At 46.1% G+C, this 26592-nt stretch overlaps 1 protein-coding gene across 3 annotated transcripts in view; it reads left to right on the top strand.

The window, feature by feature from the left end:
* LIPH (lipase H) overlaps positions 1-26592 on the top strand; it is a 47842-nt gene that overhangs the window by 16274 nt on the left and 4976 nt on the right. Inside the window, exons 3-9 of one of the 3 annotated variants that reach the window (XM_062210904.1) lie at positions 1148-1256; positions 7387-7488; positions 9021-9110; positions 11529-11696; positions 14107-14202; positions 16203-16314; positions 23618-23791. In XM_062210904.1, the coding sequence (XP_062066888.1) occupies positions 1148-1256; positions 7387-7488; positions 9021-9110; positions 11529-11696; positions 14107-14202; positions 16203-16314; positions 23618-23791 (851 nt within the window). Of the gene's footprint in view, positions 1-1147; positions 1257-7386; positions 7489-9005; positions 9111-11528; positions 11697-14106; positions 14203-16202; positions 16315-23617; positions 23792-26592 lie in introns of all 3 variants that reach the window. The other 2 variants (XM_062210894.1, XM_062210912.1) reach the window with 2 other exon arrangements.

Here is a 26592-nt window from a genome sequence, read left to right as displayed (position 1 = left end):
GAGGGCTTCCTGGCTTAAACATCTAGAGCATCCTCAACTTCTAGAACTGTTCCTTTTGCTAGGAGTGTCAAAAGTTTAGTGACTACATTATCCAAAACTAAAACTGAGACACATGGTCTGATGAAATGATTTATGTTTTCAGAAAAATCACCAAATGTAAAACCTTAAATTTTAATTAGTGATCTGTCTCATGATTTGTCCCTTTTAGCAATAAAAGAAAATGACATAAAATCAGAATACTGCCACAGAGTGTGTCAGGTCTGGTGGCCACTGTGGCTGGAGATGATGTGAATTTTATACCATCTCCCAAATTAAGCAGCTCCCCTGGGGATGTGAATATTAAAATGGTCCATGACTAGCTGTCCCTGCAGCCCATGGACAGCGTGGTCCATCCTCACCCCACTTTCTTTGATTTCTTTTACTGAGCCAGTATGAAGAAGCTAAGGAAGTTCATCAAATGTATGTTTGTCACTGTCTCCAATCTGGAAGATTTTTTTTTGACAGGCAGAGTGGATAGTGAGAGAGAGAGACAGAGAGAAAGGTCCTCCTTTTTGCTGTTGGTTCACCCTCCAATGGCCGCTGCATCACGCTGATCCGAAGCCAGGAGCCAGGTGCTTCTCCTGGTCTCCCATGCGGGTGCAGGGCCCAAGCACTTGGGCCATCCTCCACTGCCTTCCCGGGCCACAGCAGAGAGCTGGCCTGGAAGAGGGGCAACTGAGATAGAATCCGGCGCCCCAACCGGGACTAGAACCTGGTGTGCCGGCGCCGCAAGGCGGAGGATTAGCCTGTTAAGCCAAGGCACCGGCCCCAATCTGGAAGGTTTTAAAGGTGTCTTGGCTTGATTTCTAGCAGGATCATGAGTGGAGACAGCATGAGGGTAAAGGCACATATATGGTACAGATGGGTTGGAATTCTAGTCTGTGCCCTGACCTGGGACAAATAACTTCAACTCCGGGACTCAATTTCTTCATCTGTATAATCAAAAGAATAGTATTTACATGTTAGGGCCATTGTGACATTTGAGTGAGATAACAGATATAAGGTGCTTAGAAATACATCTCCACAGACAACAGCTAGGAAACTTCTCCAAATATTATCCGTTCCTAGGAACATGCACTAGATAACAATGGACTTTTTGAAATTCCAGGCAAGAGGAGCCTCTCTGGATGACATCTACATGATTGGAGTAAGTCTAGGAGCTCACATATCAGGATTTGTTGGAGAGATGTACAATGGGCAGCTGGGGAGAATTACAGGTAAGGCTCCTTGCATGGGAGCAGGGTTCGGGCCAGGGCAGGGTGCTCCCTGGGGAGACGTCAGGCAGGCAATCCAAGTCCTTAGATTCAAAGCCAGGTTTTCCAGTTAAATAACGTCCCTAAGCCTGGGTCCTTTTGTGGAAAAGAAAGACCATGCTAATTCTGAGCTTAGGTTATTATTTAATAAAATATATGTAAAGCACTTTGTCAATTGTAGATACCGTAAACCAGATTGGTGGTGGTGACTATTTCTCTAGGCTGGAGAAACAGCTGTGTCCTATGAGGATTTGATCTGTGTGCCCCAAGCACAGGCTTCTTCCTTTCATTTCATCCAGGACAGTCTGACCTGAGGACTTAACCCACTTCAGTGCCGAGGTCCAGCTGCCTCTCCTGCTGGGAACAGGAGATGGGACTTTTGACCTCTGGCCTTACCCTCTAAGGATCAGCTTTCAGGCCCATGCTGAATGAAAATGCTCAGACACGCAGCAGGTGAAACCACAAACAAAGGCTCCTTTGCTGGGATCCTCTGCCAGTGCTCAGTAACTTTCCACACTATACACGAAGGGCTGAGCATGGCTCTCAGAGATGAGGCCTCTCCCAATCACCTTTCTCTGAACCCATCTTCACAACCAGAGAGCTATTTTTTTGAAAAGATTTATTTATTTATTTGAAAGGTAGAGTTATAGAGAGGCAGAGAAAGAACTTGTCCATCCATTGGCTCATTCCCCAAATGATGGCAACGGCCAGGGCTGGGCCAGACCAAAGCCAAGAGCCAGGAGCTTCCTCCGGGTCTCCCACATGTGTATAGGGGCCCAAGAACTTGGACCATCCTCCGCTCCGCTCCCAGGCCCACTAGCAGGAAGCTGGATTGGAATGGAGCAGTTGGGACTCGAACTGGCACTCATATGGGATGCCTAATTCACTAAGCCACAGCACTGGCCTCTAAGCTATTTTAAGTCTAGGGAATCTGGGGGCCTGCACTGTGGCGTAGCAGGTAAAGCTGCTGCCTGCAGTACCAGCATCCCATATATGCGTCAGTTCGGGTCCCGGCTGCTCTACTCCCAATCCAGCTCTCTGCTGTGGCCTGGGAAAGCAGTGGAAGATGTTCCAAGTCCTTGGGCCCCTGCACTCTTGTAGGAGACCCAGAGGAGGCTCCTGGCTCCTGGCTTTGGATCAGCGCAGCTCTGGCCGTTGCAGCCAATTGGGGAGTGAACCAGTGGATGGAAGATTCTCTCTCTCTCTCTCTTTCTCTTTCTCCTCTCTCTGTGTGTAACTCTGACTTTCAAATAAATAAAATTTAAAAAAATAAAAAAAAGGAAAGAAATCTGTGTTTACTTTGCAAGAATTTAATTTCCCCGCCTGTGTAGGAAGGACAGATGGCTAGAATGTGCCTGTGTCCCCGATCTGTTGGGAGTATCTGTTGGGTGGGACCCTTTCTAGAGGTGTGTCTGGAAGTCAATCAGCTCTGAAAAAAGTAAATGAATGAAAAGGAAGGAAGAGGGAAAGCCCTAACTTGCAGCACTGGCTGGTTTCTATGTATAAATCCCCGCCCCGGGGCTGACCACAGGCTCCAACCTGGCAAGAGAAGAGCAGACTCTGCCCTCTAGGGCTGCACTAGCGGGCTCCGGCCCCCGGTGCCACCTCCTGGCTTCCTCCCTTAGCCCCCAGTGAACTTATTCCCACAACTACCGTGAATGTGACCTGCATTGGAGAGTCTGGTCTCTGACCACAGAAATCCCCCAAGCCAACATTCTTTCACTTGGGCTGGGCCCACGTGGCCATGCCCTGTGGCTTGGACTCCACCAGGGGTCCACAGTCCAATTTTCTGTCTCCACTGACTTGCTCATGTTCTCCTGATTCCTTGTCATCTCTGAGTCCCAAGGTCCATCTCAGGCGTTCCAAGAGCAGCTTTGGGAGTAAACTATTTCCCCTTCCTACCCTTGCCTGGGTGGGCTCACTGGGCTGTGGAGTGGGACTGTGGCCCGTTACCCCAATCACTTGCACCTGCTGAGAACTAGATCTTTGTGTCTCCTGCTTATTGCCAGGCCTGGATGGCTGCTTCAGCTCCTCCATTTTCCTTTCTTCAATCTGTCCTTTTGTTCTTCCTCTCTGGGCACATCTCCTGGTTTTACTTATTATTGATTTCTGCTGCAGAAGATGGTAGAGAATGAATGAATTAAAAAGTACTCCAACTGCCTACACCACTTGTGACGGTATTAAATTGGATTCTCAAACTGAACTGTGTATAAAACTCAGTTTAGGGTGCTGGTTAACAACATTGGCCAAATCAGAACCAGTAGGGATGGGGTCAGGAGCCTGTATTATATATACATATTTATATTTTATTTTATTTATTTGAAAGGCAGAGTTAGAGAGAGAGAGGTAAAGATATGGAGAGAGAGAGAGAGAGATCGATCTTCTGTTTGCTGGTTCACTCCCCAAATGGCCACAATGGCCAAGATTGGGCCAGGCTGAAGCCAGGAGCCTGGAACTCCATCTAGGTCTCTCACATGGGTATCAGGGACCCAAGTACTTGGGTTTCTTCTGCTGTTTTCCCAGATGCATTAGCAGGGAGCTGGATGGGAAGTGGAGCAGCTGGGACTTGAACCGGCCTCATTTGGGAGGCTGGCATCACAGGTGGCACCTTAACCCACTGCACTGCCATGTTGGCCTCAGGAATTTCTATTTTTAACCTGAAGATGCAGGTGGTCTAAACACCATGCTGTGGTAAACGACCTTAGAGTTGTGCTGTCTAATACAGTAGTCACTAGCCACACGTGGCCTCCAAGCACTTGACATGCCCAGTGCAAACTGAGATGTGCTATACCTGCAAAATATACATGATTTTGAAGATGACAAAAAATGTCAGTTTTTTCATATTGATTATGTGTTGTTAATATTTTGGATATATTAGATTAAATAAAGGGTTGGTTTTTTTTAAAGATTTATTTATTTATTTGAGAGGTAGCGTTAAGGAAGAGGGAGAGACAGAAGAAAGATCTTCCATCTGCTGTTTTTGCTTTTTCCCAAATTGCCACAATGGTTGGAACTGGGCCAATATGAAGCCAGGAGCCGGTGCAGAGGCCAAGCACTTGGGCCATCTTCCTCTGCTTTCCCAGGCCGTAGCAGAGAGCTGGATTGGAAGAGGGGCAGCCAGGTCTAGAACCAGCGACCATATGGGATGCCGGCACTGCAGGCGGAGGATTAACCTACTGCGCACTGGTGCCGACCCCAAGTGTATTCTTAAAATCAATTTCCCTGTTGCTTTTTACATTTTTCTTAGGTTGCTGTATTTCTTTCTTTCTTTTTTTTTTTTTTTTAATTTTTTATTTATTTGACAGACAGAACTAGACAATGAGAGAGAGACAGAAAGATCTTCCCTCCGTTGGCTCACCCCAAAATGGCCGCCACGGCCAGAGCTACGCTGATCCGAAGCCAGGAGCCAGGTGCCTCCTCCTGGTCTCCCATGCGGGTGCAGGGGCCCAAGCACCTGGGCCATCATCCACTGCCTTCCTGGGCCACAGCAGAGAGCTGGACTGGAAGAGGAGCAACTGGGACCAGAACCTGGCGCCCACATGGCATGCCGGCACTGCAGGTGGACAATTAACCAAGTGAGCCACGGCGCTGGCCCATATTTCTATAGGGCAGCACTGCCTTAGAGAATTTGTGGTGACCTTGGGTATGGGAGTAAGTGGCCTCTGAAGTTGTGTGCAAAATGTTCCATGTCTCTCCTGGGGAGTTCAGTGCTTTCATCAAATTCTCAAACCACTTCGTGCTGCAACGAAAGCTGAGGATCACTCATCAGACCCTTGTGTGGCGATTTTAAAGCACTAAGAGCTCCATTAGTTCATTCTGTTTCTATTCTATAATAATCCCAGCACGTTCTGGACTCTACTCCCCTTTTACAGGATAAGGACACCGAGGTTCAGAGAAGTTAGGTAGCCTGCCCGAGGTCACACAGCTGCCTAGTGCTAGGTTTGGCCCCTTCTGTCCAGCTGCTCACACAGAGTAGGCAGCTTTTTGGGCGGTCCACTTGTAATTTCTGGCTGACATGGTAAGCTGATCACTTGCTAGAGCTTATCACTGAGACAATCACAAGTCCAAGTTTGCCTGTGACAGTCCCAGATTGTGCCTTTAATCCTGTTCCAATTATTAACAACACCCTCTTCGCTCTTCGCTCTCAAAACTGTTCCTAAGTTTCATCTGCTACTCCAAACTGCTGCCATCCAGGTAGGGCTCTTGTGAGCAGGGCCCTTTTATGAGCCTCTGCCTTTTTTTTTCTTTTTTCAGTATTAAGTTTTTATTTTGTGGTCTCAGCATCATACAAACTGCTGTCCTGGTTTTCCAGCTGCTCGGAGTGACAGGAATGCCAGCTAACGGTGACCAAAGGCAAGAAATCAGTTCGGGCATCTGTGCTGTGCAACCTTTCTGCTGGGATTGGCACCTACTTTATTTCCCTCGGTGACACCTGCTTTGACCAGGGAGTTTTGCCCTTCCCCAGTGAGCTTGCTCGACTCTGTGCAGTAAACCCAAGAGCTGCGCAAATAGAGGTGGTTGTATCCTAAAGCTGTAATTTGGTCAAGACGGAACCTCAGGTCAGCCGACTGCATGATGGGAATAGGAATACCTACCCTGCTGGCCACACAGGTTTGCAATGCAGAGCAAACAAGTTATTGCATCCGAATCAAAGTGGGAGCTATAAAGGAGTTTCATTCATAATAAGAAGGGAAAACTGGGAGCCCGACCTTGTGGCATAGTGAGTAAAGCCACTGCCCATGATGCTGGCATCCCATGTGGGTGCTGGTTTCTATCCTGGCTGCTCCACTTCTGATCCAGCTCCCTGCTATACCCTGGAGGGGCGGTGGAGGATGGCCCAAGTGCTTGGGCCCCTGTACCCGCATGGGAGACCCGGAAGAGGCTCCTGGCTTCAGTCTGGCCTAGCGCTAATGGTTGCGGCCATCTGGGGAGTGAACCAGCAGATGAAAGATCTCTTTCTCTCTGTGCTCTGACTTTCAAATAAATAAATAAGTCTTAAAAAAAAAGGGCCGGCGCCGCTGCTCACTAGGCTAATCCTCCGCCTTGCGGCGCCGGCACACCAGGTTCTAGTCCCGGTCGGGGCACCGATCCTGTCCCGGTTGCCCCTCTTCCAGGCCAGCTCTCTGCTGTGGCCAGGGAGTGCAGTGGAGGATGGCCCAAGTGCTTGGGCCCTGTGCCCCATGGGAGACCAGGAGAAGCACCTGGCTCCTGCCATCGGATCAGCGCGGTGTGCCGGCCGCAGCGCGCCTACCGCGGCGGCCATTGGAGGGTGACCCAACGGCAAAAGGAAGACCTTTCTCTCTGTCTCTCTCTCACTGTCCACTCTGCCTGTCAAAAAAAAAAAAAAAAGATTGAGCTGGCATCATGGTGTAGCAGGTAAAGCCTCCTTCTGCCGTGCCGCATCCCATATAGGCGTGTATTTGAGTCCTGGCTGCTCCACTTCCGATCCAGCTCTCTGCTATGGCCTGGGAAGGCAGTAGAAGATGGCCCAAGTCCTTGGACCCTGCACCTGCATGGGAGACCTGGAAGAAGCTCCTGACTCCTAGCTTCAGATTGCCCCAGCCCTGGCTGTTGTGGCCATTTGGGGAGTGAACCAGCAGATAGAAGACCTCTCTCTGTCTCTCTGCCTCTGCCTCTCTGTAACTCTGTCTTTCAAATAAATAAATAAATCTTAAAAAAAAGAAAGAAAGAAGAAAGGAAAGAGAAGGGCTGAGTGAGGCTTCTGGATGATGTAAAATAGGATAAAAATGAGTCCACAGTATTGACTTTCTTCTCTTTTATGCACCCTTGGTGCTTCTTCCCTCATTTCACACCCACAACCTGGTGTGTGTGTGCGTGCATTCCCTGCTGGTGAGCTTGGCATGAGGTAGGCCTGCTGATGGAGTCCAGATGCCATTCTCAGAGGCACTGCCAGGTTAACCCTCTCCACTGTGGGAAAAAAGCTACACAAGTGTGGAAAGCAGATGGCAACGTGAGTGCTCACCCACCCCAGGTTGCTCTGCAGCCCATGAACCATCGAATCAGGAAGAATCAAAGGCCCGGCTGCAGGTGAGTCATGGCGTGGAGCTGCCAAGCGACTCTGTTTTCCTTCCAGGTCTCGACCCTGCGGGCCCTTTATTCAACGGGAAGCCTCCCCAGGACAGATTAGATCCCAGTGATGCGCAGTTCGTTGATGTCATCCATTCCGACACTGATGGTAACATTCCTGTCCTTGTGGATGTGGGACCCCACCCCACCCCCACCCCAGACCCACAGAGTCTCTCCCTGGGGGCAGCTGCATGCTGGGGCAGGTCCAGCTCCTCTAGATTTCTTCTTTACCTAGGGCAGGATTCCAAAGCCACAGAAATACTAAGAAAAACTGGTTTAATGCAGGCACTCGGGACCCCATGCTGGAATGGGGATGGGTTTCTCGTGGTCTCAATTTTAAAAATGACCATCAAGGACAGGCTGATTGGCATACCACATGGACAGATATTTCCACGCATGCATCTGGGTTTGGATGCACGATTTCCTGGTTTTGTTGGTTCTTTCTCATTATTTCCTTAAGCTGACAGCTAAGTTCCGGCTTTGTGTCTCATGTAGAGTGACTCTAACCCACCAGCTCTCTGGATCTTCCTGGCCATTTCATGGTGCTGATTCCATACCCAAGTATGACTGAGTACATGTCATGGGGGTCAGGGTGATGTTCAAGCATGGGCATCTGTATCCAGATGTCTGGGAGAGAAGCTGGAGTAAGAACATGGGGAAGTCTGAGGAGACACAGCAGAGTGCTCCTGTTTGTGATACAACCCCCAAGACTCCCAAGACCCCCGGGGATACTCTGACGTGGTATCCAGCCATTTTTGCCTTCGAACAAAGATCTCTGTGAAACAGCTGCATTTTTACTATGGAGTTTGCAAAGTATTAAGTTTCTCAAGGGCAGTACCTCAGTGTCATATTAGCGCTTGATCAAATAGAGCCATTTACTTCTTATTTTTGGGAAGTGAATTTTGAAGGAGAGGGTGGGGCTTGGAGTCAAAGGTGAACTCCAACTCCCCTGGCCAGGTGCTGCTCCTTCTCTCAAGCTTGTGTTATTTCCTGAAGTCCCCTGAGCCTCGTATCTTTATCTGTTATGTTACTTCATCTGAGTTTAGGAGACATGTATGTAAAACACCTAGTACAAGGCCCAGGTACACATGCAGGGCAATATATGATATTATATATATCTCAACATGTAGTAACTACTGGTAGTACCATGATGCACTTCATATACGCACATAATTATGAGTAATACTTTATCAAACATTTTACTGGTTGGTTTGGGGGTTCATGGTTAAAGAAAATAGGTATTGACAGTTTGTTTAGAACCCCTGTTCTAGAAGTGTTTCTAATATTTTTACCATCCTGAGTCCCAAATCTTTAAAGATTTTTGTCTCCTAAGTAAAAATATCCATTTCTCCTGTTTTCCATTTGTGAAGATGAAGACAGGGGTCATTATGCCGGCCCTACAAGTGAAAGTCTTAGATCTTAGATAAATACTGGAGGAAGTCAATTCCATCACCATCTTCACAGTCCCCTAGTTGGAAACCATTGTTTCCCAGATAACTATTGGGGTAACGTTGGGCAAAGTATTTAACTAGGTAGTAACAAAAACAATCATAATAAATCTCTACCTATATCCTACTGGTAAATGAGCTATGAAATGTGAACGTTCAAACTTCTGTAAAAGTATAGTATGCTCTCTTCTAGCTCTGGGCTATAAGGAACCATTAGGAAACATAGACTTCTACCCAAATGGAGGAGTGGATCAACCTGGTTGCCCCAAAACAATCTTTGAAGGTAAATACAGACACTTTATATTTTGTTAGAGGTTTGAAGAAGGCACATTTTAAAAATCTGTTATTTTTCTAGATGGAGCCATTTTTTAAAAAAGATTTTATTTATTTATTTGAGATGTAGAGTTACAGAGAGAGAGGGAGCGAAGAGAGAAAAGTCTTCCATCTGCTGGTTCATTCCCCAAATGGCCGCAAAGGCTGGAGCTGTGCCCATCCGAAGCCAGGAGCCAGGAGCTTCTTCTGGGTCTCCCATGTGGTGCAGGGGCCCAAAGGCCTGGGCATCCTCTAATCCTTTCCCAAGCTCATTAGCTGGGAGCTGGATTCAAAGTGGGGCAGCGGAGACTCAAACCAGCACCCATATGGGATGCCTGTGCTACAGGCTGTGGCTTTAACCCACTGCATCACAGCGCCAGCCCCTCAAGTTTAGTCTTTAGTTAAGACTCAAGGTTGTGTGCTATTTCCCCACAGGCGCACACACACCATCTTCCATTCTGTAGCACAAAGTAGTTCTCAGGTTTAGCATGCATCACGCATCAGAATCATGAGAAAGGCTTGTGAAAACAGATTATGACACCACCCTCTCCGCCTCCCCCCATTCCCTTAGGGCCAGCCCGAGAATTTGCATTTCTAATGAGTTCCCAAGTTCTCCAATGCTACTGTTCTACAATTTTGAGAGCTTCTGTAGTAGAGAAATAAGCACAGGTTTGCAAGCCACATAGACCTGGGCTGAAATTCCCTGATTTGCCACTTATTAGCGTGCAAAGTCAGGCTCTGTGCCTCAGCTTTCTCACCTCATTTTCTACATCTACAAAGTGAGGCTCATGCCACCTACTTCGCATGACTGTGAGGGTTGGCACTACATTACATAAGGCACCTGCTACATAGGATGTGATTACCCACAATACTCTTTCTGATTAGTGTTATTCTGGGACTTACACAATTTGTAGATTTCTGGTTTTAAAATACGTGAAAAAAAATTTCGGGATACTTAATTTGCCAAGTAAGGGAAAAAAAATTTAAACTACAGAAGCATATCTAATCAGGCAGTGTCTTTAAAGCATACTTGCTTTAATTCTTGGCACAACCTTAATTTGATTTCATCTTTTCTCCTGTCACTTGCCAGCATGAATCCTTATGCATGGCTTTTTTTTTTTTTTTAATAAAAAGCTTTTATTTAATAAAAATAAATTTTGTAAGTACAACTTTTGGATTATAACTGTTCTTCCTCCCATACCCGCCCTCCTACCCCCAAACCATCCCACCTCCTACTCCCTCTCTCATTCCAATCTTCATTAAGATTTATTTTTTATTATCTTTATATACAGAAGATTAACTCTATACTAAGTAAAGATTTTAACAGTTTGCATCCACACAGACATATAAAGTATAAAGTATTGTTTGAAGACTAGTTTTTTTTGTTTTTTTTTGACAGGCAGAGTGGATAGTGAGAGAGAGAGACAGAGAGAAAGGTCTTCCTTTTTGCCGTTGGTTAACCCTCCAATGGCTGCTACGGCCGGCACATCGTGCTGATCCGAAGCCAGGAGCCAGGTGCTTCTCCTGGTCTCCCATGCGGGTGCAGGGCCCAAGGACCTGGGCCATCCTCCACTGCACTCCCGGGCCATAGCAGAGAGCTGGCCTGGAAGAGGGGCAACCAGGACAGAATCCGGCGCCCCAACCGGGACTAGAACCCGGTGTGCCGGCGCCGCAAGGCGGAGGATTAGCCTGCTGAGCCATGGCGCCAGCCTGAAGACTAGTTTTACCATTAATTCTCATAGTACAACACATCAAGGACAGAGGTCCTTCATGGGGAGCAAGTGCACAATGACTCCCTGTTGTTGATTTGACAATTGACACTCTTATTTATGATGTTAGTGGTCACCCGAGGCTCTTGTCATGAGCTGCCAAAGCTATGGAAGCCTCTTGAGTTCACTAACTCTGACATTATTTAGACAAGACAGGAGACCAGGAGAAGCACCTGGCTCCTGCCATCGGATCAGCATGGTGCGCTGGCCGCAGCGCGCCAGCTGTGGCGGCCATTGGAGGGTGAACCATCGGCAAAGGAAGACCTTTCTCTCTGTCTCTCTCTCTCTCACTGTCCACTCTGCCTGTCAAAAAAAAAAAAAAGTGGAAGTTCTCTCCTCCCTTCAGAGAAAGGTACCTCCTTCTTTGATGGCCCCTTCTTTCCACCAGGATCTCACTCACAGAGATCTTTCATTTAGGTCTTTTTTGCCACAGTGTCTTGGATTTCCATATGCATGGTTTTTATAAGGAGAAAATGGAACCAAGCACACTGAAGCTGTTAGCACAGTATCTGGCATAGGGTAGACGGGTGATAAGCTGTCTATGTGTGTATAAAACATGTCATGTGCTAGGATTAAATATTTCAACTACTCTACTCTTTACCATTCCTTCTACAACCAAGGGATGCAGTACTTTAAATGTGACCACCAGATGTCCGTGTACCTGTACCTTTCCTCCCTGACAAAGAACTGTACCATCACCGCATACCCGTGCAACTCCTACAGGGATTACAGGAATGGCAAGTGCATCAACTGCGGCCTATCCCAAGGGAAGCCCTGCCCCCTGCTGGGTAAGTCCAACAAGCAGTTTCCCTATCTGATTCATAAACAATTAACTTTTGTTATGAATCCCAGAACCACTTTACTATCTAAAAACGGGTCTCCAAACTATATTTTATTTATTTATTTTCATTGCATTTGAAAGGCAGAGAGACACAGACAAGACAGACAGAAACCTTCCATTGGCAGGTTTACTTTCCAAATGCCCACGACTCCATCTGGGTTTTCCATGAGGGTGGTAGGGACCCAAGTACCTGAGCTATTATCAGACCCTCCAAAGTGCATATTAATAGGAAGGTGGATTGTAAGTGGAGGGAATGGGACTTGAATCAGGCGCTCTATTATGGGATGGGGCATTCCAAGTGATGACTTAATGGCTGCACCAAATCCCACCTCCCCTTGCAACATACACGCATTGTATTAAAAAAATAAAATAAAATGCATCTAAGGGCCAGTGTTGTAGTATAACAGCCTAAGCCACCACCTGTAACCCAGCATTCCGTATGGATGCTGGTTGGGGTCCCGGCTGCTCCACTTACTATCTAGCTCCCTGCTAATGTCCTGGGAAAGCAGTGGAAGATGGCTCAAGTACTTGCCCTTTCTCCCACATGGGAGATGCAGATAAAGCTATGGGCTCCTGGCTTCGGCCTGGCCCAGCTCTGGCCACAACAGCTGTTGGAGAGTGAATTAACAAGGCCAAAGACAGGAGCCCGTAGCTTTATCTGGGTCTCCCATGTGGGTTCAGGGGCCCAAGCACTTGGACCATCTTCTGTTGCTTTCCAGGCCATTAACAGGGAGCTGGATTGGAAGTAGAGTAGCTGGACTCAAACCGGCACATATGGGATGCTGGCATCTCAGGGGGCAGCTTAACCCTCTATGTCACGATGCTGGCCCCATAAAATAGCTCTTTAAAAAAATGTATTTAGATTTTTCTAGTCAATTTGTTCTTTGGACTACTGCAGTCTCCTAATAATAAAGAGTTAGAAAAGTAGTCTGTATCCAGAAGGTAGTATAACCTCCCTGGACACTATCCTAGCATGAAAAAGAAGGTTCCAGTAGTTTCTGAGCCCGGCCCAGACAAAGTCACTTTATACAGGCTGCCCCTGTGAGAACAGGAGCACCCTGTCACACAGCCTCTGCTGGGGTAAGGCCCACAGTGAGACCAGAGGCCATTGTGCCCGATGAGCCTCACAGAGTGATTCCTCCTCACGGGCTGGTCTGTGAATGCCCTCATGCCACGTCCTGGCTTCTGTGTGTGTAGGCAGGTCCAGTGAGGTCCAGTGAGGTCACAGATGCTATGGAGGATGCTGGGATATTTGCTTAGAAACATCCTAAGTGGTTAGGACTTTGAAACTGGATGTCCATCAGGAATTTCTTTTCTTTCTTTCTTTCTTTCTTTTTTTTTTTTTGGCAAAAGAGAAAGCCCAAGTTCACAGCATGGCATGTTTTAGACAAGGATTCCTGAATCATCTAGGGAATTTTTTTTTTTTAATGGATGCTGGAGTGGGCACTGTGGCACAGTAGGTTAAGCCACTGCCTGCAACACCCACATATCAGAGCACCAGTTCAAGTCCTGGTTCTGCTCTTGATCCCAGCTTCCTGTTAATGCACTCTGAGAAGCAGTGGATGATGATTCAAGTGCTTAGGAGACCCACCACCAATGTGAGATGGAGCTCCGGGCTTCTGGTGTTACCCTGGTCCAGCTCTGGCTGTTGTGGGCATTTGGGGAATGAACTAGCAGATGGAAGATCTCTCTGTCTCTGTCTCTTTGTTGGGATACCTTTCAAGTAGGTAAGAATTATAAGTTACATTCTTATAAATAAGTAATACTGATTCTTGAGGTTCCCCCCCCCCCCGAATTAAGTCATTTTAGGGGCCATTCTCCCCTCAGACACAGTGCTCAACATGGTTTTCTGCAAGCACAGTTATGAATGAACATACTTTCTAGGTGACAAAGTTGCGTGGCAAGCCCAGGATCTGTGTACCTTAGGGGCCCAACTATAGATCTCCAAGAAAGTACATTGCTTTGCAAGAGTGATGCTATTTTAGATATAAACCTGAATCTATTTTAATCTAGAAAGTACTTGTACTGCTGAAAAACATTAGGACTATTTTTAGTCCTCACCAGTGGGAGTGAACCACTCCACACTCCCCCACACTGCCACTAAGAATCAGTAAAGGAGAAAAAGCGCACCCCCCCCCCCCCCCAGCTCTTAGGGGTAGGGTCAGCCAGCAAGGTAGGTGGACACTGGGGAGACACTGCCAGGTAGCCCTGCAGCTTCTCACCGTAGGGCTGGAGAGATGGGAAGAGGTTGCCAGGGTGGTGGTAGCTGCCATCGAATGCGCTGTTCCCACTACCTCTATTGCTTTTAGGTTTATATAGTATGTGATAATGTGATACTTTTCCAACTTGTTCCATAGGCTACTATGCTGACAACTGGAAAGACTATTTAAGTGAGAAAGACCCTCCAATGACTAAGGCATTCTTTGATACAGCTGAGAAGGAGCCGTACTGCAGTGAGTGGTGAATATGGGTGTTCCCTTTTCTTCAACCCTTTTATTTGGGACATGGCTGAGTCTCAGTTTCCCAGCCACTTCTTGGCAGGTGAGAGCCATGGTAAAGCAGGCACTTTGTAGCTGGAAGGGCCCAGGGCAAATCCCGATTGTATCACATAACAGTTGTATGATCTCTGCCAAGATATTTAGCTTCTCCTAGTCTCAGTGTCCTGCTTGGCAAAATGAAGGATAATCATGCCTACCTTCTGAATTGCTAGGATTAAAATCTCAATAAATCAGAGATGTTAACTTCACTGGATGGCCACTCTAATCACCACCAAGATCTTTCACAAGATTGCTTGCTTCCCCAAGGAACATGAAAATGGGGCTGGGGAAAATCAGATATTAGCCACAATGATGGGTCAGTTCCAGTTCTAAGGCACCCATGATGACCTAAAGACATTTACTCAGGAGGTCATGTGTCCCAGATGGGAGCTAAATGGGGCAGTACATGATTAGGTGCCCTGGGAAGCTCCTAGAAGTGCATGATTTTTCACTTTTCTTGGGAGCAGTTCTTTTTAGAGTTTGCAGATCACTGGGTTTTCTTCATCCTTGGAGCCATGTGTGGCAGCCCAGGATTTATCTGCCTTGTGTGCACTGGGCAAGCCCCTCAGCAATAAGGGACCATGACACAACTCCAGGGCTGGCCTATTTCACAGGATCACTATCTCCCTGAGCCTCTTTCCCTTTCTCTGCAAGTCTCACCCAAAGGTGGCAAATCTGACTATCTCGAAGGGGTCACCATCTTCCCAAAACATTCTTGTATAAAACATTCAAGGAGGGGTTGGTGTTGTGACACAGTAGGTTAATCCTCTGTCTGTGGTGCCGGCATCCCTATGGGTGCCGGTTCTAGTCCTGGATGCTCCACTTCCAATCCAGCTCTCTGCTATGGCCTGGGAAATCAGTTGAAGATGACCCAAGTGCTTGGGCCCCTGCACCTGCGTGGGAGACCCAGAAGAAGCTCCTGGCTTAGGATCAGTTCAGCTTCAGCCGTTGTGTCCATTTGGGGAGTGAACCAGTGGATGAAAGACCTTTCTCTCTGTCTCTCCCTCTCTGTAACTCTACCTCTCAAATAAATAAATAAATAAATAATTTTTTAAAAGTTCAGGGCAGAAAAGCAGTTCTCTGAACACAATATGTGTTCTCATTTATTCAACAGGAGTTTATTAGGTGCCCACACAGCATTATTACTGGGATTACAAAGAGGAATAATCACCCCTTCCCAATAACTGATGTAGTATATATATTTTAGCTTTGTGTTTTTTTAAAGCCCTGTAAAACATTCTTTAAGGAATATTTGTATAGATTTATCATATTCTTTCTCGCATTTTCCAAATACAGCAAAATGTGCTAAGTAGTTACATGGGGAGTCCAGAATATGCCAGAAACTCCAAGTCAGGAGACTTAACTTAGCCTATGGGTCAAGAAAGGCTTCCTGGAGGAAATTCCATTAGGATAAAACCAGGCAAAGCAAGAGCATCCAGGTGGGGGAAGGTCCAGGACCGAGAGAGAGCTTGGCAGTACAGAAAGGCAGGTGGTTTTGCCTGGCCAGTAAAGACAGGAGGGAAACAGGTGGGGTGGCTGACATGGCTTGTACTGTGGAAAACCTTGTCAGTCATGCAGGGTCTCCCGTGGCCATCAGTTTATCCTAAACCAGGCAAGAACTGAAGTGAACCAATCATACTGAGCAGCAGGCCCTGAGACATCAGTCAATGAGGCAGAAACACTGCTTTGGCTGTGGTGCCTGAGTATGGTACTGGACACCATTGAACTCTGCTGTCCCTTCTGCTATTTTTACCAAACAGAAGAGAAAGGAATAGTGGGAAGTTCTGCCCTGGATCTCTGCAGAGGAACAAAGAGACCAAAGGGACTCAGTTATTAGGGAGATGGGTTTAGGAATCAGCCTTTCCAGGGAGCAGCTGGGAGTTCCTCTCCTACCCTGTTCTCTCCCTGTTTTGCAGTGTATCATTATTTTGTGGATATTATAACTTGGAACAAGAGCATCAGAAGAGGGTCCATTACAATCAAGTTGAGAGATGAAGCTGGAAACACCACAGAATCCAAAATCAGTCAGTAAGTTGAACTACAATAGTTTGCAGTTTCCTGTTTTCCCTTTAGCTCAGAGATTCCAAATATGCCTACTTTCTTATTTATAGGTCTGCACTGCTTGCCCTACAGAAGATGAAGGGCATATGTTTCTAAGCTGCTTGTCCAGTCGGTCTCCACTCCCAGGCTGTTTATAACTGGAATTGGTGCCGGGGACTTGCTTTCCTCCCTCCCTCCCTTGCCCTGCTCTCCTCTTACTTCCTTTGATGAAATATTTAATTGCAAAAGTCATCTTGCTTGCTGTAAGGATTTAAGCAATAAAGGAATATGCTGATTTTATCATTCCACATTAAACATACAAATCAAGACATCACATTGTACCCCATAAATGTATACGATTGATCAATTATAAATAATATTAATTAAAAAACAATAAAGGAATATGCAACATAAAAGTACAAGTCAGGGCCGGCGCTGTGGCATAGTGGTTAAAGCCACCACCTGCAATGCCGGCATCCCATATGGGCACCGGTTCAAGTCCCGGCTGCTCCACTTCCAATCCAGCTCTCTGCTATGGCCTAGGAAAGCAGTAGAAGATGGCCCAAGATGGCTTCAGATCAGCCCAGCTCTGGCTGTTGCAGCCATTTGGGGAGTGAGCTAGCAGATAGAAGACCTCTCTCTCTGTCTCTGTCTCTACCTCTGCCTCTCTGTAACTCTGTCTTTCAAATAAATAAATAAAGTCACTGCTCTATCCCCTCCAACAATCTCACCCCAAAGGCAAAAAGGCACATATATACCTCTATTTTTTTTATTAGCTCATAATATAAATAAACATAAAACATGTACATCTATTTTTGTGCACACATGTGCAAGGTCTTCAACATATTCGAGGGAAATATATATTGTAGAAAACTATGAATAGATTTTTGCAGCGCCGCAGCTCACTAGGCTAATCCTCTGCCTGTGGCGCAAGCACCCTGGGTTCTAGTCCCGGTCGGGGTGCCGGATTCTGTCCCGGTTGCTCCTCTTCCAGTCCAGCTCTCTGCTGTGGCCCGGGAGTGCAGCGGAGGATGGCCCAGGTCCCTGAGCCCTGAACCCGCATGGGAGACCAGGAGAAGCACCTGGCTCCTGGCTTCGGATCAGCGCGGTGTGCTGACCACAGCGCCCCGCCGGAGCCGCCAGTGGGGGGAGACCCAACAGAAAAAGGAAGACCTTTCTCTCTGTCTCTCTCTCTCACTGTCCACTCTGCCTGTCAAAAAAAACCACAAAAAACCAAAACACCGAAAAAACAAAAAACTATGAATAGATTTCAAACTTTTTTGCACCAAGATACTTTTAATTCCATTTTCCAGAAACTTTTGAAAGTCTTCATATGTACACTCATAAATACATGTTTCTGAATCATATATATGTATATATGGTATATATGCCCCTGCTGGATTTTAGGGTACTTCTATTTTTATTGAGAATTTTATAAGTTTGGAATAAAAATGAGTTTGAAATAAAAATTTTATCAGTTTGGTACAAAATTCTCAATAAAAATAGAAACACCCTAAAATCCAGCAATGGCATTTATACCTCATAAATATACATGTCTGTGTTTCTGAATAATATATATATTTCTGAAACTCATAAAATGTAATTTCTTTTTTTTTGAAGATTTTTTTTATTTATTTGAAAAATAGATTTACAAACAGTGAGAAGGAGAGAGAGAGAGAGAGAAGAGAGAGAGAGAGGTCTTCCATCCGCTGGTTCACTCCCCAAATGGCTGCAACGGCCAGAGCTGGCCTGATCCGAAGCCAGGAGCCAGGAGCTTCTTCTGGGTCTCCATGCAGTCCAGGGGCCCAAAGTCTTGAGCCATCTTTTACTGCTTTCTCAGGCCATAGCAGAGAGCTGGATTGGAAGTGCAGCAGCCGGGACTTGAACTGGGGCCCATACGGGATGCCAGCACTGAAGGTGGTGGTTTTACCTGCTACGCCAGAGTGCTGGCCCTGACTTGTACTTTTATGTTGCATATTCATTAATTGTTTTTAAATTAATATTGTTTTAAATTAATATTAAAAATTAAGCATAGCAGAGAGCTAGATTGGAAGAGGAGCACCCAGGACATAAACCGGTGACTATATAGGATGCTGGCACCACAGGTGGAGAATTAACCTACTGTGCCACAGCGCCAGCCCCAGAAAATGTATTCTTAATAAAAATGGAAAGTACCCTAAAATTTGAACAATGAGAAAGTGATTAATTTTAAAATTCCCATGTTAAAGAATGTTATGCATACACTGAAGTCACTTATGAAACATTATTTATGTTGATAATGTGCTAACTAAAAATGTAGAAAATCATAAAGTATAATGTTAGCTCAACAATTAAATAAATGAAAAATCCATGCTAAAATATTACACTGCCCTTTGGGTTGAAGGAATAGGAGTTTATTTGTTGTTGTTTTCAGCTTTTCAATTTTCTGATGGTTTATATTTTTTATATATTATATATATAATATGTTCATTCCATCCATTATTTTTTTTTTGACAGGCAGAGTGGACAGTGAGAGAGAGACAGAGAGAAAGATCTTCCTTTTTCCGTTGGTTCACCCTCCAATAATGGCCGCTGTGGCCGGCGCACAGCGCTGATCTGAAGGCAGGAGCCAGGTGCTTATCCTGGTCTCCCATGGGGTGCAGGGCCCAAGGACCTGGGCCATCCTCCACTGCGCTCCCAGGCCACAACAGAGAGCTGGACTGGAAGAGGGGCAACCGGGACAGAATCCGGCGCCCCAACCGGGACTAGAACCCGGTGTGCTGGTGCCGCAGGCAGAGGATTAGCCTAGTGAGCCGCGGTGCTGGCCCATTCCAGCCATTATTTTTATAATCAGGAAAAGGGGGAGGGAAATCCTTTACTTTAAGCAAGGAATGTGAGGCTTTTATTCATTTCCTCAGGAAATTTTCCTGGGGCCTATTGTTTTATCAGCCACTTCGGCTGTCTCTTGGCTATAACCAGAATACTAAATAAGATGTCAGCTGAGGGAACAGCATTGGGGCGCAGCGGGTTAAAGCCCTGGCCTGAAGCTCTGGCATCCCATATGGACACCGGTTCTAGTCCCAGCTGCTCCTCTTTCAATCCACCTCTCTGCTATGGCCTAGGAAAGCAGTGGAGAATATCTCTGGTGCTTGGGCCCCTGCACCCACGTGGGAGACCAGGAAGAAGCTCCCGGCTCCTGGCTTCGGATCTGCCAGAGGGCTCAGTTCCGGCCCTTTTGGGGAGTGAACCAGCAGATGGAAGACCTCTCTTTCTGTCTCTACCTCTCTCTGTAACTCTGTCTTTCAAATAAATAAAATATTTTTTCTTTCTTTTTTTTTAAATTTATTTGACAGGTAGAGTTATAGACAGTGAGAGAGACAGAGAGAAAGGTCTTCCTTCCGTTGGTTCACTCCCCAAATGGTTGCTACGGCCAGCGCTGTGCCGATCTGAAGCCAGGAGCCAGGTGCTTCTTCCTGGTCTCCCATGCGGGTGCTTCTGCTTTCCCAGGCCATAGCAGAGAGCTGGACTGGAAGAGGAGCAACCGGGAGTAGAGCCCTGCGCCCATATGGGATGCCAGCACTGCAGGTGGAGGATTAACCAAGTGAGCCACAGTGCCGGTCCAATAAAATAAATCTTTAAAAAAACAAAAAGATGTCAGCTGAAACTGGCAATTTTGTCTATGGGTTCAGCATGTACACAGGTGTGGGTGGGTGGCTTGGAGATCATTTTTGATGACCTTGGATCACAAAAATAAAAATCATTTGTTTATTAAATTAAGCATGTTGTATACATCGGCCAATGCAACTCCCACTGAAATGCAGTGAGGCAACACTAATCCACTTATTTTATAAATCTGCAAACTGAGGTCAGACAGGCTGAGTGAACTTGCCAGTATCACACAACTGGTCATTGTGGCTTAGCTGCAATCAGAAGCAGATCTCTCCAACTCAACACCTATACTTTTTCACTTCATTATATCCCTCCCACTAAGCTGTGTTGTTTAATTCAGATTTTAACACAGTAATATTTCATTCCTTTTAGTGTGCAAATAATACTCCATTGAATGTATACAAGGGTATCTTAAACAGTTTGTGAAAAGATAGAATTAGATGATAAGTTTATTTTGGTGCAAAATTTTTTGATATCTATATATATCTTTTTCATAGCATGCATTTTCCATGAAGTTCTGATGACTTCTTATATGTCACATTTTATTTATCAGCTGATAGGTATTTGGCTTGTTTCTGATTTCTGGCTATTAGGAACAATGCTTGGCCGGCGCCGTGCCTTAACAGGCTCATCCTCCGCCTTGCGGTGCTGCCACACCGGGTTCTAGTCCTGGTTGGGGCGCCGGATTCTGTCCTGGTTGCCCCTCTTCCAGGCCAGCTCTTTGCTATGGCCCGGGAAGGCAGTGGAGGATGGCCCAAGTGCTTGGGCCCTGCACCCGCATGGGAGACCAGGAGAAGCACCTGGCTCCTGGCTTTGGATCAGCGAGATGCGCCGTCCGCAGCGGCCATTAGAGGGTGAACCAACGACAAAAAGGAAGACCTTTCTCTCTGTCTCTCTCTCTCACTATCCACTCTGCCTTTAAAAAAAAAAAAGGAACAATGCTGCTATGAACATGTGTATGCAGATTTTTGTAGGGACATGTTTTCATTTCTTTTGGAAATGCATCTAGGAATTGCTGGGTCATACAGTAACTCTATAGCTAACATTTTGGGTGCTACCAAACTGTTTTCCAAAGCAGTTCTACTACTTTACATTCCCACTGGCAGATACAGGAGTCTCTGCATCCTTGCCAACACTCATTATTGTGTCCTTTTTAGAAAGTTTGTTCTTTTTTATTGTGGTAAAATACATAACATAAAATTTTTACCAACATAACCTTTTTCTGGTGTCCAATTCAGTAGTGTTAAGTGTGTTATATTGTCTAGAACTCTCTCCTCTTGCAAGTGTGAAACTCTACGCTCTTTAGAACACTTCCCTTTTCCCCTCCCTAGGCTCTAGTACTTCCTTGTACAGACTCTGCCTTACATAGCTCATGGAAGGGGAATCACGTATTTCACTTAGCATAATGTGCTCAAGTTCATCCATTTCGTGCATGTGACAGGGTTTTCTTCAGTTATAGGGGTGAATAATGTTCCTTTGTATGTCCACAGTGCATACTGTATAATAATCATCTGTTGATGGGGCACTTGAGTTGCTTCTACCTCTTGGTTATCATTGAGTAGAACTGTGATAAATGGGGGTGTGGAGACATCTCTTCAAGACTCTCAATAATTTTTTTGTTATATTTCCAAAAGTAGCCTTTCTGGGTCATATGGTAATTCTTTTAACTTTTTTCAGCTATCAACACACAGTTTTCCTTGGCATTTGCCCTGTTTTCCAATTCCACCAATAACACCCAAGGATTGCAGTTTCTCCATATGCTTACCAACACTCGTTTTTTCCTGTTATCTTGATAGTAGCCCTCCTGAGGAGTGTGTGGTGATCCTGCCACCTTTGGGACATTTCCATCACTCTCTGAAGCACCTCTTAACTTTCTGGCACACGGGTTGTTCCAAGTTCACTTTGCATTTTTTCTGACACAGCCCTGGAATCAATCATTTCTCCCAGGAGTCCTGGTTCCTGTTAGTGGAGATAATATTTTAGAAACCAAAATCTGGGTACTTTTGTGTTAATTTTACTTGTGGCCTTTCTGAACTCCAGGGGCCTGAGACACGATTCCAGTGGGGTTGGGGTGATAAACCTCTTGACACCCACGCTACCCCCAAACTAAGAGCAAATGTCTAGAGCAAGCCTAGTTCCTGACCTATGCATATACATATGCATGTAGCAATGCAGAACTGGGTCTGAATCCCTGTGCTGCTACATCTAAGCCCTATTATCCAAGTAGTGTTGCACTGCAAATATGTTTTGCTGTCTAGTAAGTAAGGAGAGCAATCCCACCTTGCAGCATGCTGCAGGGGACTGGACAGATGTGTCAAGATGAGACCACTGTCGAGCATACAGCGGGCAGTCACTAGCAGCATACCTCTCATGCCACGTAAGGCTTAGTAGCTTTACTTATGCAGTCCTTGGGACTCAGCAGACTTTGCCCATGAAGATCACCTAGAGCAGGCTAAGGGACCAACTGGTTACCTGCTTCCCAGTGATCCGCAGGCTGCAAAACTGCATTCTCTCATTAGCTCTCTATATTTATTAATTTATTTTATTTTTGCAGCATGGTAAGGTTTATTTAGAAAGTGAGAAGAGGCCGGCGCTGCGGCTCAATAGGCTAATCCTCTGCCTGCGGCACCAGCACCCTGGGTTCTAGTCCCGGTCAGGGCATCGGGTTCTGTCCCGGTTGCCCCCTTCCAGTCCAGCTCTCTGCTGTGGCCTGGGAGTGCAGGGGAGGATGGCCCAAGTGCTTGGGCCCTGCACCTGCATGGGAGACCAGGAGGAAGCACCTGGCTCCTGGCTTTGGATCAGTGCGGTGCGTCAGCTGCAGTGCGCCAGCCGCAGTGTGCTGGCCGCAGCGGCCATTGGGAGGTGAACCAACGGAAAAGGAAGACCTTTCTCTCTCTGTCTCTCTCTCTCATTGTCCACTCTGCCTGTAAAAAAAAAGAAAAAGAAAGTGAGAAGAATATGCAGGCCCATGAGTTCATTTAGGGAGAGTGGGCCAGGAAAGATAAAGGGAATTTCATACCCTGCTCTGCTTGTCCTGGGTCCTTGAGGAGAGAGAAACAGCCCCTTCACAGGGCTTTTATTAGCTTCAAAAAGGGGAGGGGCCAGTACTGTGGCCTAGTGGGCTGGGTTTCCACCTGCAGCGCCAGCATCCCATATGGGTGCTGGTTCATGTCCTGGCAGCTCCACTTCCAATCCAGTGCTCTCTGTTGTGGCCTGGGAAAGCAGTGGAAGATAGCCCAAGTGCTTCGGTCCCTGCACCTGCGTGGGAGACCTGAAAGAAGCTCCTGGCTCTGGATTGGCCCAGCTTTGGCTATTGCGACCATTTGGGGAGTGAACCAGTAGATGGAATACCTCTCTCTCCCTCCCTCCCTCTCCCTCTCCCTCTCTCTCTCTCTCTTTGCCTGTAACTCTGCCTCTCAAAGAATTAAATAAAATATTAAAAGAAAAAAGTGGGGGGAGGCAGTGGTTACATAGTACTGCCCCCAGGTCCCAGGTAAGAGGAGATGCATCTTAGGAAGGGGCCATCTGATTGATGATAGGATTACGTGGGAATGGGGTATGTGTGGCATCTAGCTCATGAACTTAATTTTCCCACTTCATTCTCTATAGCTATTTAAAATTACATATTATTTCTCCCTTCCAGTGAACCAGCCACATTTGAGAAATATCATCAAGTGAGTCTGCTTGCAAGATTTAATCAAGATCTGGATAAAGTGGCAGAAATTTCCTTGGTGTTCTCTACAGGATCTGTAATAGGCCCAAAGTACAAGCTCAGGATTCTCCGAATGAAGTTAAGGTCGCTTGCCCATCCAGAGAGGTGCGCTGAAGGAAGGGTTTGAACAAGCCTATTTTTTTAAAAAGATTTATTTGGGGAGGGTAGTGTTGTGGAATAGCAGGTAAAGCTGCCACCTACAATGCTGGCATCCCATATGGGTGCTGATTTGAGTCCTAGCTGCTCTACTTCCAATCCAGCTCCCTGCTAACGTGCCTAGGAAAGGCAGAGAAATATGGCTCAAGTCTTTGGGTTCCTGCACTCATGTGGGAGGTCCTGAAAAAGCTCCTAACTCCTGGCTTCAGTGTGGCCCGGCCCTGGCCATTGCAGTCATTTGGGAAGTGAACCAGCGGATGGAAGAGCTCTCTGTCTCTCCCTCTCTGTCTAACTGTACCTTTCAAATAAATTTTTTAAAAACAATTAAAAATAAAAACAATTTTAAAAATATTTATTTATTTGAAAAGCAAAGTTACAGAGGGAGAGAGAGAGAGAGAGAGGGAGGGAGATCAATCTTCCACTTGTTGGTTCACTCCCCAAATGGCTACAACGGCTGGGAATGGGCCAGGCCAAAGCTAAGAGCCAGGAATTTCATCCGGGTCTCCAATGTGATGCAGGGACCCAAGGATTTGGGCCATCCTCCACTGCTTTCCCAGCAGCATTAGCAGGGAGCTGGGTTGGAAGTGGAGCAACCAGGACTAGAATCAGTGCCTATGTGGGATGCCAGCATTGCAGGTGGCAGCTTAACCCATTTTGCCACAATGCCTACCTTACAAGTTCTATGTTTTCCAAAGATGTTCAGTACTGCCCAATCTGCTTGGTCTAATGTTTTAGCGGCACTCCATCATTCACAATGAAGACAGTTAGGGGTTTTCCAAAAAGAGTCTTGATTAAAAATAAGCAGTCTAATAATCCAAGAAAATAATACTGATATGGGCTTAAATAAAAATGGCCCAGTAATCCAAGAAAATAATGTTATGTGCTAAGAGTTTTGTAACTCTTAACCACCCACATGGTTTGCCAATTGATAGTGTTGTAAGAAAGAAAACTGTGTAATTTGGCAAACTGATAAAACAAAGCCTTGTGCTAAAAGGACTATCAACTATCTTAAGTGGTTTTTTTTTTTTTTTTTGACAGATAGTTAGACAGTGAGAGAGATACAGAGAAAGGTCTTCCTTCCGTTGGTTCACCCCCCAAATGGCTGCTGCAGCTGATGCTATGCCGATCCGAAGCCAGGAGCCAGGTGCTTCCTCCTGGTCTCCCATGTGAGTGCAGGCGCTCAAGCACTTAGGCCATCCTCCACTGCCCTCCCAGGCCATAGCAGAGAGCTGGACTGGAAGAGGAGCAACCGGGACTAGAACCTGGTGCCCATATGGGATGCCGGCGCCACAGGTGGAGGATTAACCAAGTGAGCCACAGCGCTGGCCCCTATCTTAAGTGTTAAAGTGATCAGGTGGATAGGGTTGAGTGGTTGGAAAATAATAGATAGAATTAAAAAGGAGTGAATGCTCCAACATGGGAAGCAATCCACACAGCAGACTCATAGAATGCCAATCACTTTAAATAGCACTCTGACCTCAGAATCAGCCCTTCAGGCATTCTGGTCTGGCTGAAAAGCCCACGAGAGCATTTCAGGCATGGAAAGCCAAGACTTTGTGGCAAAAGATATACTACAAGAAGGATCTTGATGGGTGAGACCCCAGTGGAAAGAAGGGGTCATCAAAGAAGGATGTACTTTTCTCTGGAGGGAGGAGGGAACTTCCACTTTGCTGATGGCCTTGTCTGAATACTGACAGAGTTTGTGGAGTCAAAAGGCTTCCATTGCTTAAGCAGCTCAAGTCAAGAGTATCAGGTCTGCACTCATGTGCATGACTTCATACATAAGAGTGTTAATTGTTAAATTAACAAGAGTCACTGTGCACGAACTTCCCATGCAGGACCTCTGTCCACAAAATTATGTCTAAGTGTTTGCAAAAGATGTATCATTCTTGGTGCTTCTTTAAAGTTAATCATGTTTCTAAAAAGAAAAAACGTAAAATTAACTTCAAGATGCAATAACTTTGAACAGCACTTGTCTGGACTGTTGAGGAACAGGGTTTTTTTGTTGTTGTTGCTATTGTTGTCTTTGTTTTTTTTTTTTCATGCAAATAGTTGAACTCTTTACTTAGTACAGAGTTGGTCTTCTGTGTATAAAGTTAATCGAAAATGGATCTTAGTGGGGAATGGGCCTTGGGATGGGAGAGGGAGGAAGAGGAGGAGTGGGAAGAATCACTATATTCCTAAAGTTGTACTTAAGAAATGATGAAGTTTGTTTCCTTAAATAAAAGGTTTCTTTAGGGGAAAAAGGGAAGGGTATAGAAAATTCAGAATATTTTATTCCATTGTCAGTATAAATGTTTTATATCAATATTAACTTTCTTAAATTTGATAACTATACTGAGAACGTACCTGTTAGGAAATACACTCTTTTTATTATTATTTTTTGTTTTTTTGAAAGACAGAGTTAAGGGGGGGTCTTCCATCCGCTGGCTCACTCCCCAAATGGCTGCAATGGCTGGAGCTCAGCCCATCTGAAGCCAGGAGCTTCTTCCAGGTCTCCCACCTGAATGCAGGGGTCCAAAGACTTGGGCCATCCTCCACTGCTTTCCCAATCACATTAGCAAGGAGCTGGATTAGAATTAGAGCAGTCAGGGCTTGAACCAGTGCCCATATGGGATGCTGGCACTGCGGGCTGGGGCTTTAACCTGCTGTGCCACAGCACTGGCCCCTTTGGTATCTTTTTTAAAGATTCATTTTTGGGGTTGGCACTATGGAGTAGTAGGCTAAACCTCTATCTGCGGTGCTGGCAT

Source organism: Lepus europaeus, chromosome 2 (genome assembly GCF_033115175.1).
Source record: "Lepus europaeus isolate LE1 chromosome 2, mLepTim1.pri, whole genome shotgun sequence".
Classification (NCBI taxonomy): Eukaryota; Metazoa; Chordata; class Mammalia; order Lagomorpha; family Leporidae; genus Lepus; species Lepus europaeus.
This window is presented reverse-complemented; position numbering and strand designations above follow the sequence as displayed.